Genomic DNA, 27,206 nt, shown 5'->3' on the forward strand with positions numbered 1-27,206 from the left:
GTTAAAGGGAGAGTAAAGGTCCCTTAGGAGAGCTCTTCTTCTCTGCTTCATTGTCTACTACAAAAGCACAGATTTGGAACTGTCACCTCCTGCGGTCACTGATTATTTTTCCGGTCACATCTGTTTTTATCCTCTTTCGATAAACAAAAGAGGGCAACATTGACATCATTAACTTTTCCTGATTATTTAGAGTAGGGATGTCCCAATACAACTTTTTCACTTCCGATACGATACCGATATTGCAACCTTGAGCATTGGCCAATATCGATCCGATACAATATCAGCACAAATCATACATACTTTTATTACTTATTTTTAGGGATGTAACAATTCACTTAACTCCTGATACGATTCGATTCACGATACTGGGTTCACGATAGAATTCTCTCACAATTTATTTTACAAAATGAGACTGTAGAAAAATGATGACTGAAAAATATTCTTTTTTTTTCCTCTATAAAATAAAAAAAAAATACTGTACTATTTTCTTTTATCTTTCATTGTTAAAATAATCTATTGATGAACTATGTAAAACAATGCATTTTAATTAAAAATAAATCCTGAATGAAATAAATAAAGAAATAGTACAAATGAAGAAGAAGCTATTCATTTAAATTCTGGCTCTACAGTAAACTATGCTAAACTGCATAATAGTTCCTTTTCTTTTTAAAAGTGCAACTGAGCCTTAACAACTGAATTTTAAAACAAATCCCATATCAAAGAAATAATATAAATAAATAAACTATGGCTTTCATTCTCTCTCTGTTGTTTCTCCCTTTCCTCTCTTACCTTGGATTTCACATGTTCTTTCTTTCTCACTTCTTTCATTTTGTCTTGGGGAAGCCAAATTGCTTCCACACTTCTGATTTAAAACACGGTGGTGCGTCCTGAATTTCAAATTCTAAATAGATAGCGTCCTCTGCTGTTAAAAAAAAAAAAGAAAGAAAAACATCCCTACTTATTTTGTAGTGTGGAATGTTAGAAAAGGCATGATCAAGTGATGTCACCCAAACAGAGAACAATAGTCAGCAATTCAAGTTCACTTCAGTTCTTTTTTACGGTCTGATATTGGACCGATGTCCGATATCAATATCGGATCGGGACACCTCTAATTTAGAGCAACTCAAAGCAGCACAAATTGGCATTTTGACTGAAAAAGCTGCTAAATGATCTAAAAATCAGGCTGAATGTTTCACTCTAATATGAAACAATGGGATGTTTACAGGCAGTGGGGCCGTGTGATGTCATCAACACAGCCTCAACTCCAGCTCATTCAAAATTCTGCAGCTTGAGCACTGACCAAGACCAGAAGGAGAGCACACTTTACTCCCATTTTAAAATATTTGCACTGGTTGCCCCCGACTACCTATCAGAGATGGTAGTTTATGATGAAATTAGTTTATGAACCTAGCTGGACCCTCAGACCCTCTGGTACTACTTTTAATTGTTCCAAAGAGCAACACTAAAAAGTTTGGAGACTCCTCCTTCAGTGTTTATGATCCAACAGGGTGGAACAGACTGCTGGGAGATCTGAGTGGAGCCGAGTTTATCACAATTTTTAAACGCATTTTATTCAGTCTGGCTTTTAATTAGTGCTTTATGATTTTTATGTATTTTAGGGTTCTTAATTAATTTTTTTGAATTCTAATTTAAATTTTTTATATATTTTTTAAATTTCAATTCTCTGCTTTGTTTTTTTTTCTGACTCTTATTTTATCATCTTTTTATATTTTATTAAATTACTTCTGTGTGCATTAGTCTCCTTTTTAACTTTAGTCAATCACATAAGCAAATTTATGTAAAGCGCTTTGATTTACAGTTCAAATGTAAGAAAGGTGCTATATAAATAAAGTTTAATTGATTGATGGATCATTCACGTGATTTTAAGATGGCGGAACACAGGCTCTAAAACGGTAAAATAGTCTCATTTTTAAATGTTAGTAAAATGAAGATCTAATAATAAATACATTTCAAAGGTTTTAGGCCACATTTGTAAAAACAGTGAAGGATTCCTCCAGGTAGGCCGGCCTAACTGGTGGTTTCCACTGGATACGTCTCCGCCGCGCCATGGCACCGATCCGGTTTTGCCCCACCGTCTGGTAATCCCCACCGATTGTGGTTTGAGTGGGCCACGGTGCACTCCGGTTGGACGTCTGTGACGTCACGAGACAGCAGTTCTCACGCAGTTAAGTATGTGTTATAAACGCAACAACAAACAGACAAACAGGTCAGTGTTCCTAACGAAGGAGAACAAGAAGGTTGGACTCTGGATTTGTCATAGCCACATTTTTTATCACAGCCAATAGAGAAGAGATAAAACTGCACCAGTAAAACATGAACTATATCAAATTTGCTGCAGTTTACTGTGCAGTTACAGTATGAGAGGAATCAATATAGTGGATGTGAATTTATTTTTTACACATTTGAAGTGTTTTATTTTGAAAAGTAACGGGGTATTTTATTGCAGAGTACGTGCTTAATTTCCTGTTTAGTTTAATTTGCTGATTGATGCGTCGTGCTCCGATGTCCGCCAGAAATAGAAGCCCTGCGTTTATCTGGCAGAGGACACCGGACTGTCGGAGCTGGGAAGGAGCAGACACGCACTGCAGCGGACCTGGTGGAAATGAACACATAGACTATAAGTTAAAGTGGAAACCTATCAGCTCTGGTGGCGCGGCGGTGATGGAACGCAGCTGAGCCGCATCCAGTGGAAATTGGGGGTCAGACTGAAAATCAGTCCAACCATTAAATCTTTTACCTGTCATACTGTTTATGATATTACCCTTAATTGTTGGTTAAATGACATTTGTTAAACCTCGCTACTAAATCAATACCCTCAGTCTTTCCCCTGTGTTACAAATACATCAAAAAAGTGATCAATTCCATCAACGAGTGCATTACAGATTACATTTAGACGTCACCTGTCAGATAATCCAGTCCTTCCAGAATCTTCTTCTCTCGAGAGAAGTCGAGAGCAAAGTTGTCAAAGGCTTCATTCAAGTTGACATCAGGAATGAGCACCTGGGAGGAGGCCGTCGCCATGGCAACCCTTTGGAGAACACGTGAAAGAAAATGTCAACAAACGAGTCAAGACGGCGACTTATTGAATTACGCTTTGAAGGAGAGTCAGATGAAGCATAAGAGTGAGAATATGGGAAATACTGATGCGAGGACGGGGGGGAGGAGCCTGAGGATGATTGACAGTCTTTACATTGGTGTCTTTACCACTAATTTCTCTGTAAAAATACCTTTAGCAGCTTTATGGTAACTTGAACCTGTTTCTGCTGTCAGCATCAGTTCATAGACTGTGTTAACCACAGCGCTGCAGAATGGAGACCTGCACCAGTTTAATCGTCTGAGGGGAAAATCAGTCGGCCAATAAAATGTTCAGCCACGCATGTGAGAGACGGAAAAAAAATGGAGCTGGGTCCAGATTAAAGGAGCTACAGTGGCTGAAGCCTCCAAAGGCTAAGTGTGTTCAAGAGTGTCAGAGCAGAGCGGCTCTTACAGGCCTTACACTGATCGAAGAACGTCTTACTGGATTTCTCCAGATTTTACAGAAAAAAAACTGAGGATTTCTAACCATATCTGTCACATTTTGGATTTGAAAATACTAGAACAGTGCCTGTTGGAAGTATGCATTCATGTGGGAGCTTAAGTACAGTTGTCAATTATGGCCAAATGAGAATATGTTTTAAGGTTGGATGTACAAAGAGGTGTACATACTCTGTACTCTGTTATAAAGGGGTTTATTTGCAGGTGCAAAATAAAATAGTGTGCGCGATTTCCCTGGTTTAATTCGATGGGACATGTGCATGATAAATGTGTTTGTTGTTTTTTTTACACTAATTTTTATTTATTTTTTTATGTATTTTTCTGTAATGTATGTTTTTGGAGTCATTATGTGTATTTTTGTATATTTCTGTTGTCTGAGTCAATCAGATAATTGCTGATAGCAGTTCTTTTTTCCTTGTTACCAAAGACAATCACCTCCATCTTGTCATTTTTTAGTTGAAGGAAGTTTTCACTCATCCAGCAGTTTACTTTTTCCTAGCAGTCACACATCACCTCAATGGGACATAGTCATCTGGGTTCAGTGATAGATATAGTTGTGTGTCATCTGTGTAGCTCTAAAAATCAACCTGTCAGATTCAAAGTTTCCAATGCTTACAAAATAACTTTGTATTGTAGCTGCTAGCATCTTCTTAAGACATAGAATAATATAAGAATAATAATAAGAAGATTGGAATCACAGGAATAATAATATAACCATGAAATATTAACTTAAATTACTTTTAGCAGTACAAAAACATTTTTTAATATTGACCTTTTTTTTTTTTTTTTTTTAACCCAAACAAACTGCGACACAGTGACGTCATGAACCCGGAACCGGAAGTAGCGCGCTCAATACCGAGGGAGCCGTAATCTTAAACTTAACGTTTTAACAGTTTTGCTCCACCAAATTACTCCAAAATAACAGATGCACACACTTGGGGTATTTGGAACCTCTTGACTAAGTTTCAGGTTGAACTCACACCGCTTCGGGAGATATTCGCTCCACACACGCACACGCACACGCACACACACACGCACGCACACACACACACACACACGCACACACACACACACACACACGCACCTTTCTTGAATAGTAATAAATGTATTACTTCGTAATTGATATATATATATATATATGTCTCCCAATGTATAGTCCTAGATATTACAGGGGGTATGATCATAAGTTTGTAATATAGGATTTTGAAACTATATATTCTCTGCTTTGGGTTTTGATTTTCTCTTTGTGGTAAATACACTGTGTTCATGTTTCAAATAAAAATTATTTAAAATTGAAACGCTGTGAGAGCTTGGAAACTAAACTAAAAAGCATGAAAGCACAAATTTTGGTACATGATTAGCTCTACAAATAAAGTGCACTGTAACATTTTTTGTGTACTCTGTAGTGTTATAAAGGGTTTATTTGCGGGGGTGCAAAATACAACATCGTGTGCAATTTCCCTGGTTTAAAATTCTATGGGACATGAACATGATATAATCATAGTTTTTTGTTCCCATTGTAGTGTGAATCTGTTGTCATTTTGTGTATTTTTTTGTATAAATATTTAATTTTGTGTATTTTTATGCATTTCTGTTGTAATTTTGTGTATTTTTATGCATTTCTGTTGTAATTTTGTGTACTTTTTGTATAAATATTGTTTAGTTTTTTGTTTTATTTCACACATTTAGTATATTTTTATTATAAATACTGTGTGTGTGTGTGTGTGTGTGTGTGTGTGTGTGTCTCCTCCGTGCACCCGCATTGTATTTTTCTGTAATGTACATATTTTGGAGTCATGTCTATTTTTTATTCTTTCAGTTGTCTTTTTGTGAATTTTTTTGTGTTTTACTTTACTCATTTAGTATATTTTTATTATAAATAAATAAATACCGTGTGTGTGTTCCGTGAAATGTTTGAGACGCTGATAACCAAACTCCATAGACATTGTAGCGCCAATCAGAAAAACAACAAAACTGAGCAAAACAAAACGTAGAGCTCCAAACTACATGAGTGAGTAAGTAAACTAAAGTATTATGTACAATTCGGCTATCTTTTTAAAAAAAAAAAATAATAATAATAATTTTTTACCTTCCAACCGAGTGGTCAGAGCTTAGCTTCCATGCACGGCACCACAGAGAATTTGCAGTTTTTCAGAGTATTGAATGGTTTGAGGTCAATATCGACTCTCGTGAAACAGCGCGTTATTGAGCATCAGTTATATGGTTTAAACGATGAGAAAGTTGTCTGCAAAAGACTCACCAGTGGCTGACGGTTTCAAATCTATTCAGAGAGCTCCCGTGTTTGAGAAGCTAACGATAGCATGGCAAAGGAGGAAGTGGAGGAGGTATGTGCGGCCACTTGCTCGGGTGAGGAGCTGTGCAGTGAAATAGATATATATGGTACGCTAGCGCCCCCTCACACCCTGAGGTCAAAAGTTGAATAGGTTTCATTTCGGGGCCGTCCAGAAGTGAAATGAAATTAAAATAAACATTTCGAAATGACCAAATTACTCCAAAATAACAGATACACACACTTGGGGTATTTGGAAACCGTTGACCAAGTTTCAGGTCGAACTCACACCGCATCGGGGAAATATTTGCTCCACACGCACGCACACACAGACGTTCCTTGCTTTTAGTTAGATGGGACATTTTCTGGCTCCTGCTACGATTCGTCCCACCCCCCCAACTAAGCTCCAGTATCCCTTATATTTGAAGACAGATGTACAAGAAAACTAAAATATCCACTAGTCAACCACTTACTAAATACAATTATGTGATTAGAATCTACCATTGTAGACATTGAATTGATGTGAACATTCCTACGTTAAAAGTTCATATTTATTATACTTACAGTTCATATACTGTAAAGTCAACACGTTGTATATTTACTGTTCAGAATCAGAATTAGAATCCCCAGGGGGAAATTGCTTATGTTACAGCCACAGAAAAAAACACAAATTAAAGAATAAAATGTTTAACAAAGACGTAAGAAATAATAAACGTTAAATAAGTGCATAAATAAGTAAAATACTGTTTAAAAAATAGGGATCAGATACACACATATTACGGTAGTAATAATAATAATAATAATAATAATAATAATAATAATAATGACAATAATACAAATATACAAATATGATAACGCATTCATTTTATATAGTGCTTTATCATAGACACTCAAAATCACTATACAGAATTAAAGCATTATTCTTTCACTCCACACTTAGTGGTGGTAAGCTACTGTTGTAGCCACAGCTGCACTGTGCGCCAAAGTGCGCCATCGGCCCCTCCGACCACCACCAACACTCACTCACACACTACATTCATACTAGGCAATGTGGGTGAAGTGACTTGCCCAAGGACACAATGACAGATACGTCATATATATATTTCATATTTTTCATGCTCACTCATGAGGTTCTCTGGTATTCACTAATGACTTATTAGACTGATCTTTTGCAGACTTTTTATTCTTTGACACGTTTTTAGAAGGAGTGTATATTTGTAATGCTTGTGCTTGGTGGTTTTTTCATTCCTTCCCCCGTAGGAGACGTTAAAATCTCAGTTATTAATCTAACAAAACGTGTAACTGTGTCCCATCCTGCTGCTCTCTAGGAAGATAAACTCTCTGTCACATTTTACAACGTATTTACACAAGTTCTTTGTTTTTTTTGTTTTGTTTTTGCAGAAACACCTTCTTTCATCCATCCATCTATCTGTTCTTAGTTATTTCAGGTTTTTGGCCCTGCTGTCTGCACTAATCTCATCTAATCTAATCTAATCTAATCTAATCTAATCTAATCTCATGAAAACTGCCACCCAGGCCACTTCAGGTGACAGCATTGAGAGGAATGTTTTATTTATCTTTTATTCACATTTATTCATCTTTTCATTGATATTACATTATAATACAGGATATTTATGGGAGAATACTAATATGGGAGGATGTTGGGAAACAGGGGTAAAATACAGGAGTTTCCCAGCCAAAACAGGAGACTTGACAGATCATTTTCAAAATGTGTAACAATCTGATATGCCTCAACTTCACTAGAAAAAAAAAATATATCAAGGAAACAGTTTTGTTAAAATCCTTATAAAAAGAGTATAGATATGTTTGCCCTGTTTCTTTTTAGTATGAAGCCTCCTCTTTTAATGATGTGATTTATTGAAATCCTTTTGATTTGCATCTTTTTGTAAGAAACTGATTAGTCCAAGACCTTCTGTGTGAAGATGATAGATAGATGAATAAGAAAGCAGAGGGTGTGAAGGGTGACACTGCTAAGTTTGTTCGTAAATGGAAACCTTTCACGGACTACTTTAACTCTTTGAAAACCTTACCCCCTGACTGACTCCCCCTCCATGCCGCCAATACCCGCCGCACCCAGCCCCCCCCCCCCTTTTTTTTATTTTTTTTTTATTTATTTTTTATTTATTTTTATTTTTTTATTTTTTTTTATTTTTATTTTTTTTATCATTATTGTTTTATTAGCAGTATTTGTGAAGGTTATCATTACAAATGCCACGTTTTTCTGCACTCTCGTAACCCAATCAACCATTCATCACAGTTAATCACTTGTACGTGAGTCTTCATTTGGGTTAATTTATGTCAAATTTGTATTTTCATTTTTTATTTATTTTTTATTTATTTATTTTTTTTATTTATTTATTTATTTATTTTTTTCTGTACAATTGTATTAATATATATATATACATTACTATTATAATTCCTGTCAGAGACACTGTTTTTGTTGTTTGGCTCTTTTTTTAGGGCCTTGAGTTTTATGTTCATTGCAAAAGAAAAAATGATGGGAAATGTGTATTATGTATAATTTTTGTTTACCTTTGTATTCCCAAATGAAAAAAGATTAAAAAAAAAAAAAAAAAAAAAAAAAAAGAAAGCAGAGGGCAAATGTCTGTCATGCCACCTAAAATAGTGTTTGAATAATTCGAGCTTGAATGTCAAAATGCCAAGAGCTAAAGTGCACGTGTACACTGGCTTTCTTTGTTTTTGTAGAACTCCAAAGTTTCTGTTCAAATCACAGATCTACAAATGGAACTGAAGCAAAGCCGCACAATGACAAACGTGGCTTAGAAAACTCGAGTTATCAAAAATGAACAGTTTTTCAACAAGATGGAATAGGAGTATCGAGAAAAATGGACAGTAATCTTTTTCTCGAGTATTCTCTTGATTGTTTTATTAAAAAAACAAAAAAAAATAGCACTGACCAGGACAAAACTCTAAGCTTAAGACAAAAGATTTCTGTAGTAAGAGGCCAGTAATCCAGGAGTTTACGGGTCCAGGTCCCAGTCCAGATTTAAGGTTGTTATAATCTGTGGACTCTTGGGATGTAACGATTCACTCAACTCCCGATACGATTCGATTCACGATACTGGGTTCACGATACGATTCTCTCACGATTTATTTTACAAAATGGGACTGTAGACAATTTTTTTTTTGGGAAAATAAACTAGAAAATGCTATACTATTTTCCTTTTATTTTTCATTGTCAAAATAATTCCTTGATAAACTATTCAAAACAATGCAATTTAACTAAAAATAAATCTTGAATGAAATAAATAAAGGAATAATACAAATGAAAATAAAGCCTATTCATTTAAATTCTGGTTCTATAATAAACAATGCAAAACTGCATAATAGTTCTTTTTCTTTTAAAAGTGCAACTGAAAATGTATTTTATGCCTTAACAATTGGACTTTAAAAAAAAAAAAAAAAACCGATTGCACTGATTTACGTCATATTTGTTTGGACCAGCAGAGGGCGCTGGTAACTCAGTGGTCGGATGGCATGCAGATATCTTGCAGTGAAGAAGAGAAGCTATGCTAGCAGGCAGAGCTAATAGAAAAACATGACTTTTACAGATATTCAAGTAATATTACAGATATTCTTTCGGTGCTAAAGGGGTAATGAATCATTTATTAACATATTTAAGAGTAGAAGGCATCCAGAAAGAAAGTATTAGCAGACTCCGCCCGCCGCCTACACTTGTAGTACTGCGATTAAATTTTCAGAAAATCGATACCAACCGTGATACCTATGAATCGATTTTTAACTGCCTTACGATTAATCGTTACATCCCTAGTGGACTCCCATATTTATTTATTTACAAGCTGGTTGGATTGAGGATGCACCGATCAATCACCACCGATAATCCTGATTTTGGGGGTTCGGCCGTTACTTGCATATGAAACCGATCTTTTCTACCTCCGCAAATGTCTTAAAGTCAGCCATTGTCTCCTTCTGCTGTAGGATGACTGACAGGCCCCGCCCACCAGGTCATGTGATCACATGTGCATGCATCTGGTACACAGGTAAACAACAACAGCCACCCCAAGCATGGTCAACCCAGCATATCAACAGATTGGCAGTTTTGCACAAAAAAAGAGCAAAATCATGGTTTTGTCTGAAAAAAAAAAAAACACTACCTCATTTTCCATTTAAAAAAGCACCATACTGCTGGGTATGCAGCATTTGAAAACTAGCAATCAAGCTAAAGCTATAGCTAAAGCTAGTGGGAGTAAAGAGTAAGTGGCCCGCTGCCATTAGTTGTCTGAGAACAACTAACCTGTATCATGTTCATTCTGTTATTACCTGTTAACTTTGGAAAATGTTACACATGGTGCACTTTATTATTTCTGTAGAATGTTTGACTTTTAGGAGCTGTTTTCCTGTTATTTTTAGATTGATATCTTAACATTTAAATATCCAGAAAGCTGCTGCATTTGGACATTTTCTTTTCTTCTTTTTGCTTTATAATGAAACCTAAAACTCAGGGCACTTTATTGATGGTTCAGAATGTTTTGTTAGTTTATCCTGTAAATTATTATTCTATTACCTACCCCAAACCTTGTGTTTTTATTTAGTTGTTAAACCAAAATACTGCTGTGCACTTTAATTTTGGCAAAGAGCTCCAAACAGGTCTGCAGTGGAACCTGTTGCACAAATAGATTAATGACAAATTTACTAAAGGAAATTACATAATTTAGTATTTTGGGCAGCAATGTTCAAAACATTTTATTTATATTTGTAATAACTACCTCATGTACAATTACAACAATACATTTGTATTGTTTCACAGGTATTGTTCAATGTTTTGACCTGTTTTGCACAACATTTCATAGGTGAATGGAGTGATGTCTGACGTATGTCAGTGCTGCGTGAGGTGCCAAAGCTAAAGCAGTGGCAGCTCAGCCTCCACTGAGGTGTTCATGTTCAGGATTCTTTCATTTCTTTTACTATTTTATTTATTGCTTCCAGTGTGCCAATAAACGTCATATTCCTGTGTGTCTCTCCAGGTTCACTGCCCCTGATGCGAGAGTTGGTCGCTGTGCTACGCAGGGGGAGAGGGGGATGGGGGGTCAACGGGATCACGCTCACCAGCCGGACTAGTTTAAGGAGATGTCTTGATCAAATAGCTGGGATTTACGCTTTCAGGCTGTGGATAAGTAACATTTGATTCAAACCATAATTTGCCGTTATTGAGAATTTAATTCAAACCTCAGCCTGATTCCGTTCCATTACGGAAACGTTGTTCAATGCCTGCGTTATTCTCTTCCACAGAGCGTTTAAAATGAGCTCCTTAAATTCCAGTTTTCACACTAATAAAAAGAACATCTTTGTTTTTCTTCACCTCAGCTGTGAGGATTCTGAACGTTTATTGCCTTGCAGATGTTTGTTTTATCTCAGTGGGCGGGGCCTCCGAAACAAGAATATTTCAGGGCGTAACGTGTTAAGGACGGTCAAAATCAGCCGATGCATTTATCAACACCCGTTCATTGGTGCGCTGGTATTGGTCAGATACGAATGTTTCATACCTCCCACATTGGTCCTGTCATACGACACAATGTGCACTCAGATTTACACCCGTTTTTACGCAAGGTTGGTAAATGAGGGCTGCTATGTATTTTCTATAAGGAGCATTAACCTCAACAACCCACCTTTCTGCTACATTTCTTGCAGTCTGGAGGAAGCGTGCGTGGTCGTTCTCCTTCAGGCTTTGCTCAGCCTGTGTGATGAGAGCACTGGAACGTTCCAGACACTGGCGACAGTTTGCTATCTGCTGAGCCAACTTTCGCAGCTTCATCACCTATAGTAAACACAGATGAAACAATGTGATGGTCACAACTGGGAAACAAAAGAATACTTTCTTACATTCCGAGTAAACATGAGCGCATTTTTTCACAATTTGTCTTTGTTTGCCTCAGCAATCATCTCCTGCACCTGCCTGAAAATACGCTCCACGGTAGAATCCATGGCTACAGATAGAAGACAAATAGTCATTTTATGGGGGGAGCAGCTGAGACGACCCAAACTGTGACGCTCTGTCAAAGTCGCTCCTATCGCCAACATCAAATAAATGGAACTCAGCATCACCGCAGTAACCCAATTTCTAAAATAAAACACATTTTTCCTGTACGTTCTGTTCACTTTTTGTTTCCTTTAACAAATGCATTTTTGTTTTTAAAGTCAACACAGTTCTACTAAACTCTGACATAAAGCCCTTTATACAGTTTTCATGGAGAACAGTTAAGTAAAGCTTTTAATCATCAAATGCATTATTTGAACATACGGTGAATTATCACCTTCATACAGAGTTTAGTTCATGTTAAATAATTTTCTTTTGAACTTTTTTTGCTTCATTCAAATAAATATTACAATACACACATAAAAATACATTTATTAGATATTTTTGTCATTAGATGCAATTTGTAAACCCTCACAGTGTTATTCAGTACTACTACAGAACTAACAAGGGGTGTGCATTGCCATGAATCTGATGATACAATACAATTCCTGTATGCACGTCATAATACGATATATCCCAATACTAAACAATATGATATACAGTACATCGTAACATCAATAATTACAAATTTCACCTTTTCAAGTACAAAATAGTATAAATAAATAAATAAAAATAATATAAAAAATAAATACAATTTATTTTATTTTTTTAAACTTGCAAGAACAAGTAAATGATAACTAACTGTAATTCAAGTACACATATCAAAAACAAGTGGTATGTTTTCAAACTGGTAAATTACATTTTTCAAAGTAGGTTTTTATGAAAATAAAGTGCACTCAACTTCCAGCTAAAATGCATTGAGGAGTGATGTAGTTTAACTAGGTCTGATGTGGTTCACTGACACCTGGTTACCGGGCGTTTAAGTGATTTGTTTACGTTAACGCATTTTAAAGTTTTTTCGTTAAAAAATATGATTAAAAAAGAAATCCATTGGCATTTTTTGGATCGATACAATAATTGCGCAATGAAATATCGCGATATATCGCTAAATAAATTTGTTCTTACACCCTTAGCACTAATTAAAACTAGTGCCGTCAAAAGATTAAAAAAAATGTGCGATTAATTAAAGGGGAGGTATTATGTAAAATCGACTTTTTCAACATTTATATCATGTTACTATGTCATTCCCTCATTAAACACATGCTTGGAGTGTTGCCTTGGTTCATTTATGTATGTTTGAGTAATCTTTAAAAACTCTGACGGCATCCATTTTAGGTGTAAATACACCTGAGTCCTCCTAGGAACGCCCCCACCTCCTAGAGATGCCTCAGACCTTTCGTCACCAGCCGAGATGCTCCACAGCAGAGCCCCTCCCCCTCCTATGCTCTCTTCCTTAGTTCAGCCCACAGCACCCGCATCTGCAGATTTAGCTTTTCATTTACTTATTTTAAATACTTTTGTAAGAAACCCATGGCTTACATTGTCTGTACTCATTAATGTACGCATTAAAGTAAAAAATAAACATAAAATAAAAATGTAAATAAAACTCGTACCCCTCCACCCCTTCCAGCTCCGTCAAATCAGCTACAGTCACAGTAAACAGCTGAGAGATGACTGCGTTTTGATCGGTTTACTCTGCTCATCTTAGTCGCTGAAAGTGGATTAATGCACAGACACAATGCGATCCCTGTTGTGGACTATAGCGCCAGCAGCAGCAGCATGTGTAAGCGCGCGTGTGTGTCGGTGACAGGGAAGAGTGATCTCCATCCGTACGTTAGCATTCCTCACTTTGATAATCATTCTAATGTATTATAGCGATGAAAAAATGTAGAAAGTAGCCAAATACAGCACACAGAAAAACAGAAGTAAACAAAATCTGTGTGTTTGTATGAGTACTGAAGGGGGCGTGTTCATGGGCGTGTCAGACAAGCTTGGAATTTCTTAAAGAGACAGAGGCGAAATCGAGGCGTCATGAACCGTGTGCTACAAAGTGAAATTTCTTTTAAGTTTTTTTTTAATATTTGCTGCATTTTCCCCCAAAAAATTGGGTCGCATAGTTATTCGAGTATGCTATAGAATTTTACATTGTGCCTGAAAAACACATGATACCCCCCTTTAATCATGCTCTGTAATTAATTAATCTAATTAATCTCTTTTTTAATCACACCTAAAAATTGCTTAGAAATGCCCTCAACTTGAGGTATTTTCATTTAAATAAAATTATTGTGGCAGATCAAAAGATTGATATACAACAAAGTGGCTTTATAAAGTAATTTATTGTTGACTTGAACAGATGCAGGCCTAGCAATTTACACAATACCATATTAGAAATATAATAAAAAACTACAAATGAAATCAAATGTCATATGTAGTGATATAAGTTAGCACATCATAAATAGTAAGAACACTTTTCTGACACCAAACTTGTTGCTTTTTCTCTCCTTCAGATAATAATATTTATCCAGTGAGTTTGTTTATTTGTTGGACACAACGTGCTCACAGGATGTAGCAGTTAGCACTTTCCGAGTGTCCACGCTAGCTGTCCGTGCTAGCTGCTACATGTTTAGTATTGAGGTGGTAGTGAAGGCTGCAAAGCTCCGGTTACAAAGCAAACTCTTTCTTGCATTAGGTCTTTTTAAAAGCCAAAATGAACGCAAACAAGGCGGAGCAGGATGGCACCCGTCTTCTATTGTAGTCTGTGCATTAGTATTATGTAGTACACCAGGAACTCTTGCAATGAGAAAGGTTCCGCACTGTTTGGAGTGCTAAAAAAAAAAAAAGATTAACGTCGTTATTTTTTCCTGTACTTAATTAATCGCAATTAACGTGTTAAAGTGACAGCCCTAATTAAAACATGTAACAGATTGTGCATTGATTGTGCATTGGTGTTCTGATGATGAAAATTATGTTGGAGATTTTTAATTACTTTCAATATTTTGACTTTACTTACATTGTGGTAGTTTTTGACAATAAGTTTCTGTACTTTTACCCAAGTAATAAAGGGGAGTACTGAGGGGCGTGTCAGTTAGAGGCGCTGGAGCCACGCCCATGCACGAGAAGGGCGCTGCCCAAAAGTGATCAAATTGGGCCAAACAATCAAGGGAAAGGTCTGCTCTGCCCATGTCCGAATATGTTCATCTCTCCCGTATTGAGTCAAAACTGCGCCTGCTAGAGGCGAAAAACTAAATTGCGGTGTAAAAACCGTTTTATTCCCCCGAGTCCGCATATGTGGTTTGTTTTTGGCAAGGGGCCGAATTGCACCCGCTGGAGGCCGAGGAAGCTTGGTGTGCTTCAGCAGCAGGGTCAGGTTTATGCTAATGATGGCTCAGTTATGATTTCTGACCCACCCATTGAATCCTGAACACAGAAATTGAAACAAAGTTTTTGAAGCCTAACTCCACAATTACATTATAAATGGTTGAATGGCTTTGTACATGTTTTAAGGAATACATTTATGACCTATTAAATGTGTTTAGAGGAAAATGGCAGAATTTCATTTACACGGACTTTAAGTATTTTTTTGGATAACTACAAAGAAAACTGCTCTTGTCCCTTTCTCTTCTGCAAGCCAGGAATAAATCACCCGTTCAGACATCTGTAAGACTTGTTGCTGAGGCAGACACGCAGTGTATAAATCAATGTATAACTCATGCTTCACCCTCAGGGGCAAATTCACTAAGATCTGAAATAAAGGGTGGTAAACCAGGTGCGTCCCTAAATCCTTTGGTGACGCAGTATCCTCACCTGCTGCGAGAATTTCACTAAGATTGCAGCAATGATTAGTGCGCGTGCAGAAGTGGTGGAGACCGCCCTATTTAAATGAGCGTTTTCCTCGTTCAATGTGGAGACGTGAGGCGCACAGAAGCACACAATAACATTTGAGGAAGTTAAAACAGAGGCAGATGGACTTCTCTGTCTGCTGTACAAACATTTTATAATGTAGCAAACTAAACGAACATTTTTTATTTCTTTTTTTAAACAATTTTAAAACCTAATGAATTTAAAAACACAACACTCTCCCCAGTGCAGGTGTGGGTCACACGTGGGACATTTAAAAAAGAGGCAGTCAAGGATCTGAGGGATCTGTTAGGGACATAAAACGAGAGATTTGTAATGTATGGAGGTGCAAGGCCATTTACAGATTTTAAAACAATTCAAATACATATAAAATCAATTCTACAAGACACTGAAAGCCAGTGTTTTTCTGATGTAGTGTTAATTATGATCATTTTCTGTGAGACAAACGTTAATTTCTACATTACGGGGGAAACAAAAAATTCAAGGAAGTGTTTGACTTTTTGTTTTCTTCACTTCACTCTCTAAACATGAAAACATAGCAGCATGTCTTCTCAGGTCATATTTCTTCTATCCCTGTTTAACCTGTTCACAGACCTGAGGCACTGGAGCCAAATCCATCTTTACTCCAGGCTGAAGGTGGAGGAACAATAAATCACATCTCCAAATAAATTCCAAGCAAAAGTTTGGAAAGACATCAGTTTAATATGCATCGAAAAAAATGCAATATTGTAAAAGCCAGTTCTGTAGAAGTCCTGAGAATGTTCATTGATGGACTTTTAAATTTTAAACAAGATTAAGATGATTTAACAGTAAAAGCAGAAAAGGTATCACTAAGAACCATTTCTCTCTGTCCACCTTTTACAGCCTTCTTATCATCCATTGCTAAATATTTCCAAGTCACCTAAAAAAAAAACTCAAAAAAGAAAAAAAAAGGGCTTCTCAAGAACACTTTCACTCTCTTTAATCTTCGTGATGTACAAATACCTCCAGGATACTTTTACAATGATCACATTATTAACTATCCACTGTGATCTATTCTTTGTGCACTAAAACAACAAGAAATGAGTCAATACAAACATTTACACCCAGGCCTCAATTTACTCCTGCAGGCTGCCTGGGGGCCTCAAGGCGACAGGAAACGTAGTTGATGTTTTTAAAAGCAAAACACACCTTTTTAAACACAAACTAAGTTGTCCTGTATCTTCTTATTTTTTTAACTTTAACCTTTTCATTTCTTTTACAACAAAATGCTGGTATTTTATTACACTTCTCCAGTGTTTCTAGTTATTTGGTTCACCCAGTCCAACACATCATCTCTTCAGTTATAGTTGGGATGTTCTTAGTATTTCTGTGTGCTTTAATTTTTTAAGAATTTAATGTTGTTAAAGCACTTTGCGATCAATTTGTTTTTCTTGAGGAAGTGACGTAGAGAAAAACTGATTGCCGATTGGATGTCGCGACACAGCGTCAGTTTAAGTCGCTTGAAAAGTTCTTTAAGACTCAATTGCACGATGTGAGCAGCTTGCGTGAGTCGTGTTGCGTCATTTACATTGATTTTGAATGTAATCTAGTCACCAGAGTCGCTGAAGTCGCTTTCGGTATGAACGCAACTTGAGTTTACAGTTAATTATCTATAGGAATGGGTACGCACATGACGGCAGTAGCTAAAGTATACTTCCGCTTTCAAAAATGTGCTGCAGTCCGAGCACACCCCTACGCCCACCCCTACGCTACACACAGAAACATGACAGGTGTGAATGTAGCTGCTGTACAACCACAGGCTTCAGAGCTACATCTGAATAGGAGCGCATATATATTTCCCAGTTCTGTGTTGTGCACACGTGCACACACTGCTGAAAATAAAATAATAGAGAAAGTATATGTGAGCGCCGTGCTCCGCTCTTTAATCACACTCCCCCTTCAAATCGCGACTGCACGGGCAAAACAGGCTCCTCCCACACATGGTTCTTAGTAAAAACGCGATTAGAACCAACTAAGATCTGGCACTAGCAATAGCACCGATCAAAAACTCGGTTCTTTTGGCCGAGCTATAAATAAGTACATTTTTGCCGTTCGCACATAGGTTTTTACCTCTGTGCACAAATGCAAGTAAAATACTCGCAACATAGAACCCTGTTACATAGAGCTGCTTTTTAATATGTGCATTATAGATACGTAGTTGTAGTCAGGGTTTTCATGATGAAGACATTTGTGAAACAAATGTTGCTAAAATACAAACAGTCAGTTTGGTATATTTATTAAGGTTATTATTATTATTATTATTATTATTATTATTATTATGAGAAATAAATATTGTAAATTGGAACATTTTGACATTTTATTTTTTACCATTTATTACCACACAAAAGCACTGAAAATTGAGGATTGAGTATCAGTTGAAATGTGAAAGGTACCCATCCCTAATCATCTAATCATTGATTGAGCAATTATTCAAATTCCAAAACATTTTATGAATAGATCTGACTGTCTGTAAGTAATGCAGTAGATTAATGAATTTTCAGTACAGCTGGACTTAAAGACCACCTTTGGGTGCCACGCTGGTATTAGGAAGGCATTTGTATGTGTATATACAGTAAATGTTTTGTTATATAATTTACATGGAGGTTCTTCCTTTAGGGATGTCCCGATACAACTTTTTCATTTCTGATATGATACCGATATTGCAGCCTTGTGTATCGGCCGATACAATATTGATCCGATATCACCATGAATCATACATACTTACTTAGGGTTTAATAAAATGTAAAAAAATGAATAAAAAATCGGAAACTCGGAAATTTGAAACCGATATCGTTTTCAGACCGATATTGGATCGGGACCCCCCAACCTTCATTATCAATGAGACCATCCGTCTCAGGCAGCTTTTCTCAGACATCAAAGCATCTAATCCAGGCGTTTCAAAGGGGTCAAATATGGACCAGTTTGACCTCAAGTGGGCCGTAGATTTTAGGTGGGGAAAAAATTACTTTAACATTAATGTGCCCTGGTTGTCAATATCAGTTCAATTCACTTAAAATATTCTTGATTTTGTTCGTGATTTTTGTGTCATTTAGAGGAATTTTTACCACAATTAAAAGTGACTGCATTCATGTGATATAAACAATGGAAAAATGCAAGCCCCTAAAAATTTTGTGGAGATATCTACAACTGGATTATTTGGATTTTTATACAATAATTCACATTTTCTCTATCATTTTTACTTTCTCCTGCGGGCCGAATTGGATGCTCTAAAGTTCCTGATTTGGCCCCCAGGCCTTCAGTTTGATACATGTGATCTAATCTAATCTAATCTGTAATGACAACAATGGGACAATTGGTTGTTTGTCTATTATTATATTCAAAGGATTTTGTCCATTAACTTGTTTCTTATCTGCTCAGTAACAGCTTATTTTCTATAATGGTGTGTGAAAGGGCAACCCTTTCACACACCATTATAGAAAATACCTACAATAAAATGTGATGCTTATTGAATAAGATGGATAAAAAATAAACCAAAGTACCATCATGTAAATGTTTTAGCTTCACAGTTTCTCAGCTTTCAGATCAGTAATCCCTCAGTGAGGAAGTGTTTTCCTTATTGTGAAGTGTTTCTGGGGAAAACGTACCTTAGATTCTTTGATCTTTACAGCGATAACCTGTTTCCTCTGGCGGATGATCTCCACCAGCTCATCGCACTCCTCCACCAACTTAGCTTCATGCATGGCTGTGTTCACCTGGAAGGACAAACAGTTCCATGTATTTAGATTGGAAATACTGTGCACGCTCACTTTCTTACTCATGAGCATGCATTTTTTATCTGTAAAAAAAGACCCCATTCATATTGAAAGCTTGTAAAAAAGCACACAGAGCAACACACACTGTGTCATGGTTAATGTGTTACCCATGATCAGATAAAGACATAGGGCTCTATTCTCCCATGTGCATAAGTCCAAAAAGCTGCGCAGCAGTGCTGTTTTTGGCTGTGTGCTATTCTCTCCTGTACTTAAGTCAGTCGCTGCGCGCCTTCCTCCCAGTTACGCACTGTGGGTGGAGCAGCCCTAAAATGTGGGTGTTCCCATTCAAATCTGGCTTTAAGCACATTCTCCGGTGTGCGTAAGTCCTTTTCCTATAACGCGCTTCTAACCATGGAATAAGTGCAGCACCCTGATAAGCTGTCATCATCTTTGGTTAAAATAAATTAATGAGTACAGTGCCCGTCGTAAGTATGTATTCATATACTGTAATGGGAGTTTAAGTAGAGTTGTCAATTATGGCCAAATGATGTGTTTGAAGGTTGGATGTACAAAGACGTGTACATACTCTGTACTCTGTAGTGTTATAAAGGGGTATATGTGCGGGTGCAAAGTAAAATAGTGTGTGCGATTTCCCTGGTTTAATTCTATGGAACATGTGCATGATAAATGTGTTTATTTTACTTTTTTATATGTTTTTTTTGTTTGGTGTATTTTTCTGTGATCTATGTTTTTAGGAGTCATTATGTGTATTTTTGTATCTTTCTGTTGTCTTTTTGTGCAGTTTTTGTATAAATATTGTTTTTTGTTGCCATTGTAGTGTGTGATTCTGGAGTCATTTTGTATTTTTTTTGTATAATGCCAAATGAGTATGTGTCTGAAGGTTGGATGTACAAAGAGGTGTACATACTCTGTAGTGTTATAAAGGGGTATATTTGTGAGTCATATAGTGGGGGCTACTTAAGCCCCCACTATATGAATACATACTTCCAACGGGCACTGTACTAGTCTCTCTATAAAAGCAAGGAACGTCTGTCTGTATGCGTGTGTGTGTAGGGCACATATCACCCTGACTCCCCAGTGTCTGCGCATGGCCCCATGATGTGCATCCATAGTTTTGGACTTATTTGGTGATTACATTTCAAAACCTTTATTTTCATTTTATTTTGAACGCAAGTTATACCGGACGGGAGCCGCACGCACACAGAAAATAGTTCTCGGAAGTTATCGACGGGTCGGACAAGTGACATAACTGGGATTTTAGGTAATTTGTCAAAGGAGGGTCTAAGGACAGGGGATGCTCCGGGACATTTGTATCAATTTGCTTAAGTCCAGCGAACATTGGTGCAAACTTTATTTATCAATGTATCATGCACATGTCTGTAAATATATAGATTATATTCATAATTACTTTTTTTTTTTTAACATACTATAATTAAATAGCTCCTATTTAAACCATAATAAAATATGTTCAGGTCAACTTTCTCACTGCCTATTTTTTGGAACAAATGGTTTTAAAACATCTGATTTCAACTTAATAATAACACAATCATGTACGTAAATGATGAGACAAATCAGATATAAATAACTGGGACACTCAGATTAACTCTAAAAAAGAGAGTTTGACCAAAATGCACAAAATCTAACAATTAAGAATAATTTTGTTTTAAATATTAAACTTAATACACCTTAAACAACTCATACACATATACTGTACCTAATAAATCAAATAATAATAATAATAATAATAATAATAATAATAATAATAATAATAATAATAATAAATCAATCAATTAATTCTGAACATAATTGTGGCCATACCAGCCTGTCATTGCCCGATCCAGTTAGATCTCGGAAGCTAAGCAGGAGGATGGGAAACCACTGAGAATTCCAGGTGCCACAGTGGGGTGACAGCCACCCCAGTGGTATTGGTCATTGTGTCCTTGGGCAAGGCACTTTACCCACATTGCCTAGTATGAATGTACCGTGTAAGTGAGTGTTGGTGGTGGTCGGAGGGGCCGATGGCGCACTTTGGCAGCCTCGCTTCCGTCAGTCTGCCCCAGGGAAGCTGTGGCTACAACAGTAGCTTACCACCACTAAGTGTGGAGTGAAAGAATAATCCCTTAATTCTGTGAAGCGACTTTGAGTGTCCAAAAAAGCGCTATATAAAATTGATGCATTATTATAATTATTATAATTTGTATTGCTTTATTTCAGCAGTAAATGTCATCTTTAACTAACAACAATAAATTGATCATTTGATTTCTAAATGTAAAACATCTTGTAATTAAAGGAATACTGTTAGATAGGCTTGGGCGGTAATAGCGTATAACGCGGGGTCATAAAAATAGCAACGGTATCAGTTTCAATACCATCATTTAAAAAAAAATGCAATGCACTTATATACTGTAGGAAACAAGGATTAAATATTAAATATAATTTATTTAATGCATAAACATGATTCTATGTCCAGGAGCACTTATGTGAATGGGTTGTCGGTACGTGACAGCTCAGAGGCAAGAGACCGCTGAAACGACTAGATACTAGACTAGACATTCAAAACACTGTAAATGATGCAACCTCAAGTTATCTCCCCTCAAGCGACATGACTTGCGTGATTTGAAAGTTGAAAAATTTGAACTTTTCAAGCGATTTCAAGCGACAAATCCCTCGTCCTTCAGTCTGAAGAGCCGAGGCAGAGGCAGCAGCCCCTACTTTCCACCATAGTGAGACGGCTGCTGTGCGAGGCTGCCGATAGACACTTCCCATAAGCGGGTACATTCTGAGCCTACTGTTAGATATAAAATTTTGAAATCTATGCTTTGTCTTTATCTCTGATGAGCTCATGCTTTACCCTGAAAAACACAAATGTCTTACGTATCATAACAAAAGAAGACATGTGTGCAGCCAAGGGACGATAAACATTAGATAACATAGAATAAAAACGCTGAGAAAACTATGTGTGACGCCCACAGCTGTGTTTTAGATGAGTGCCTGTTATATCCTATTGACTTGATATTGTTGTTGATTTTTCAGTAAAATAATTGAGTCAATAGTTTTTCTGGGTAGAGTCTGTCCATTTGTTAATCCCTCTTGTATGATGACTCTATATTATAGTTTAAATTTCCCATACCTTATACTGTATAATGTAATATGACTTGGAGCAATACCTCAAACTTATTAAAACAAGGTTTAGATAATTCAAAATATGTTTCTAAGAATGTTGGATTGTCTTAATCTGGTCCTCTGTTTAGAAAATACTAAATTTTCATTGTTAACATTATAGAAATTGTTAATGTTTATTCATAGGTATGGGCACTAGCCCATCCCCAAATCTGCTGCTTTGTATACTGTATGTAAATTGCTTGATTGTAGTTGGAATTGGTGAGGTGGCTTTATGAGGTCTTCTTAGCCTCTACCAGCATAGTTATGTTATAAATGTTTGATGGATATTTTTAAAATATTTTGCATGTGCTAAAATATAAATAAATCACTGTTTGCCTTTGTCTGTTTTATGTTATGTTTTATGACATATTTTTAGGACGTTGAGATGGCTGGGGACAATATTACATTAAAAATCAATATAATTGATTCTATATCAAGTGGCAGTCACTGTCTTTATAGCCATCCTATGCTGCTGCCACATTTCCTCAGACACATTTTATTCATATTATTCCCCGTCCGTCACGTCACTGAAGCGATAAAGTGATGAAGCGACCAAAAAGCCAGACTAATCACAAGTGATTTAAGCCACTATAGTCTTTCAGTGTGAATGCACCTTTAGAACAGGCTCATATTCCTCAAACGCCAGCTTATTCCACCCATCAGGGTGAATAAATCACTCTCTTCCAGGTGGTTGCCATGGCAGCTCATATAATCTATGATCCATTGATGATGGCTTTTTATCGCGCGCATGCACGTAAGTAACCCAAGGTTTACATACTCAGGGTTGATTAACCCACTTCATACCAGCTGTAATGGAATCAGATACCCAGAGTTTCCCATCGTGGGGTATGTTGACTCAGAGTTTATGGATAGACTCAGAGTTTGTTAACCCTCCTTTATGGAATACCCCTCTGGTCTGCAAATTAGCCTTTGGCTAAATGGCCCATGTCCCTCCTACAAAACCTACTACTACTACTACTACTACTACTACTACTAATAATAATAATAATAATAAGACCTACACTATGATTTTATCTCATGAAAAATATGAGGAGTAGCATTTTTAGAATTTAAGATGAGTGTCACATACTGATCATAACATTTACTTTAGGACATGAATATGCTTCCTGCACAGCAGAAATTAATGTCTGTGGAAATATGTGCACCTGGGTTAATGCTGCAGAAGTAGTTGAGCCAAAGAAAGCAAAACAAATCATTACATTGCATCACAGATGAAATCATCAAGTAAATGACTAATAAAGAGACTATTTCAAAATGGTGAAAGCAGTGCATGTAGTGAAAATTGGATGGCTCCGTGAGGAATAAAAATCAGATTTCTCTACTCAGGAAAAAAATATGCTGTTTTCTCTTCTAGAGGAAAAGTCTATAGTAGCTTATAAAACTGGACACAAAAAATCCTTTCTTCTTCCTAACATTCAGAGAGGAAAATAAATTAATGGGATTAGCTCGATGAACTACCAAAGCAAAGACAGTCATGATTCACACTCACTCTAATTAAGCCTGTGGTTATTCCAGGTTCAAAGTCGCTCATCCTTAATTTACCACTTCAAGTCAAAAATAAATTACTGCTCAACTTTACCCTTGTGTGGGAAGGTGTTGCAGCAACAATAAACGTGTTTGCTGACTTAGAGCCATAAACCTGTGCAGACAGGTCTGCCGAATGCTAAATACACCCACGGCTAAACAGAGCTGCTCAAACACTCATAGCAGGGTTTGAGAAAAGGGCACAAAGCCAACCTGCAGGTAATGCAGTCATAATTATTTTCTTGATGGAGGGACATTTATCTCACTTGCAATCCAAGGATCATTTCAATGAGGCTGTTTAACCAGTGGAAAACACAAGTTTCGTCTCTAACGTCTGAGATGTTTTGCAATGGTTTCATCTTTCTGCGGTATGTTTAGCTTCATTACTTTTGAAATAGAGGTGTTGGCATTGCAACCTGACCAAACTAATGAAAACCAATTGTTGTGAAGTAAGAATGTACAATATGTTATCCTTTATGAAATATCGTCAACAATAAATTCCCATTGTTGACGTATGTAAGTGCGCGCAGTGTCGGATATTAGCGAGGGCCACAATGATATGTGATTGCAGAATCTCTCCTGATCATTTCTGGTCAAACTGCCCGAAGCAGGCTAGATACCATCGTACTGATAGCATTTACCAAGGTCTCTTCTCAGAGGCTCTGTCATTGTTATGACTACCACTATCAGTAACATACAAAACCTTGAGAGCACAGAACAAAGGACACATTCATTGGACACACACACTGAAACCATTGAATCCGAGACAAGTCTGATTCCAAAACCCATTGACCATGTGTCCGCATCTGACCAGCAACCCTAAAACTTGACCGTCTCATTTCATCCAAAACCGTCCACAACACACGGGCCATTTGACCCTCGAAATAGCCAAGAATTCCCCAAAAAACCTTGTTCCAGTTTTTTGTCAACAACTTATTTTTCTCTGTAGCACTGCTCACGGGAGCTCCACAGTGTGCGCTGCCACCCCTCACACATACACACGCATACAGCACTGCTCGTCACAGCCTACCTGAAGCTGCAGAGCAGCGACACATCATAGACTGCTACCAGAACACCCACCCAACAAAGTGAACCAGTCTAAGTTCCTCCACCAGATCCACCCAAAGTTATAGAGTGACCAATATGCACATATATATGCCATAAAATATCATCCCATGAGCTCTTTGAGTCAACTGCTATTGTAGCGTTTTTTTTTGTTGTGTAAATGCTATTATTGAAGCAGATTCTAGTGATGATGTATTCAAATTAATTTGTGTTTGTAATAAATCTAATTTATTTATTCATTGTTTTTATTTATCGTAACTGTTATCGTTACCATGATAAATATCAAACATTTTGTGATAATTTTTAAAATCACCCATCCTTATTGTGAAGCCCAACTTTTGATCTGATCTCAATGGGAAAATGGTTATTGTGAATTTGTAAACTCATTCAGACTGAGAAAAATGACAGATTTAAGCCCAGACAGAAAGAAGCCAATAGATCAAATTGATTTTGTTCTTCTCCAACATTTCACAGGAGAGGCATCAAGAAGCTCCTAAAGTCCACAAAAAGCCATAAACTACTGTGCTGTGACAACGGCGCTGGAAGTGACTGACAAGTTGATTTCTGAAAGGTGTTTTTCTGCAGAGTAGCACTTCTGCCTCTGATCTGGCAACCCTGAACAGTCCATCAGAGAATTCACTGTGAGGAGAACCTTCCCTGTTAAACACAGCCTGAAAACAAGACTACTTGCTTGGTAGTTTTGTTTTCAGGCTGTGTGTTTAACAGGGAAGCAAGTGTATTGAGGGCACGCCAACAATTCAACTATGCATAATGCAAGTCGTTCTAAATTTAAATTTATAATCCAAACACATCAATCTGATGAACCGATAAGATAAGAAATAATGTAACAAAGTTTATAATAATACTTGAAACTTATTAGTTTGCAGCACTGAAGAGCATTCACACAGATAAAACAGTTCATATATCATTTCTGAAACAATTTTTAATAGTTTTATGTCACATCAACAGAAAATAATTTCATTCTTACAAACATGAAGCAGAGCAAACACTGATAGGCTCAATTAGTGCACGGTACAGATCAATCAGGATGTTTCATAACGGTTTGAAAAAATTTTTATCACTCCAACCTCTTTTTGTCTGTACCTGCTTAGTCGTATACTGTGGATAGTGGATACTGGAGCATGTCCCAGCTGACATTGAATGTAAAGCAGTCCAAAACATTTCTGGTGTTTTTACATATTTAAATAAAGTCCTATAAAATCTGTTTTATTTTTTTCCCAAATTCTGTTTTCCACATTATTATTTTTTAAATTCAGTTTTTTTTTTTAGAAATATTAATAATTTTTTTCAGAAAACAAAATAAATACTAATAAATAAAAAACCCATAATTAAATGTATGTTAAAAATAAAGTAGGATACAATTAAAAGGTAGATATAAGTTGTACTGACATGGATTATTCTGACTGCTCCTTTTTAATTACCGGTATTTATGTCATATAAAAGATGTATGAAAACAGCATTAAAGGGGACATATGCTATTTGTCACCAATCCCCATTTGTTCTAAGAACCCCAACAACATAGTATTTGACATTTATTTTCCCAAATTCGCCTGTTTTCTGGAGTTCTAGCCTCTGAAAAGTCACTTTCTGACCCATTCTAAAACTGGGCTGTTTGAGTGGACTCCACACAACAGTTGATCACAAGCAACTTTCTTTTGCTGTTCACACTCTTGTTATTGTTTTCAGCCAAAAAACTGCACCTTAAAGTAAAACACTTGGATATTTAACCGGCTAAAAACGCTGTTTCATGAAGTGTGCGCGTTGTGCAGCAACAGCAGCTTCAACAGCTAAAGTAGCTGTTTCAGCTGCTTCAAACACTTATTATTATCATCTCATGTAGATATTACAGGAATAGACCATTCAAGGAGATAGTCCACTGTTTTGTCCGAACCGCTGCGTCGCATTATGTCACAAACACAGTGTTGTCAGATTTGTGGTTCGTGTTTGAGCTGTTTTTATTAGAATGGGTGGGTTCTAAGATGTGATTGGGCTGGAAAATGTCAATCTGATCTGGCAACACTGATTCCTGATTATACTT

General features: G+C 36.7%; 1 protein-coding gene across 3 annotated transcripts in view; it reads right to left on the minus strand.

Annotated features, from left to right (window-relative positions):
• The window catches only part of mid2 (midline 2), a 334,562-nt gene that overhangs the window by 60,199 nt on the left and 247,157 nt on the right, over positions 1 to 27,206 (minus strand). For all 3 annotated transcript variants that reach the window (XM_028459469.1, XM_028459470.1, XM_028459468.1), the window contains 3 exons: positions 19,247 to 19,354; positions 11,515 to 11,663; positions 2,922 to 3,049 (listed from right to left, as the gene is read on the minus strand). In XM_028459469.1, coding sequence (XP_028315270.1) covers positions 2,922 to 3,049; positions 11,515 to 11,663; positions 19,247 to 19,354 — 385 coding nt within the window. The remainder of the gene's footprint in view (positions 1 to 2,921; positions 3,050 to 11,514; positions 11,664 to 19,246; positions 19,355 to 27,206) is intronic.

This window comes from Gouania willdenowi, chromosome 10 (assembly GCF_900634775.1).
Source record: "Gouania willdenowi chromosome 10, fGouWil2.1, whole genome shotgun sequence".
Classification (NCBI taxonomy): domain Eukaryota; kingdom Metazoa; phylum Chordata; class Actinopteri; order Blenniiformes; family Gobiesocidae; genus Gouania; species Gouania willdenowi.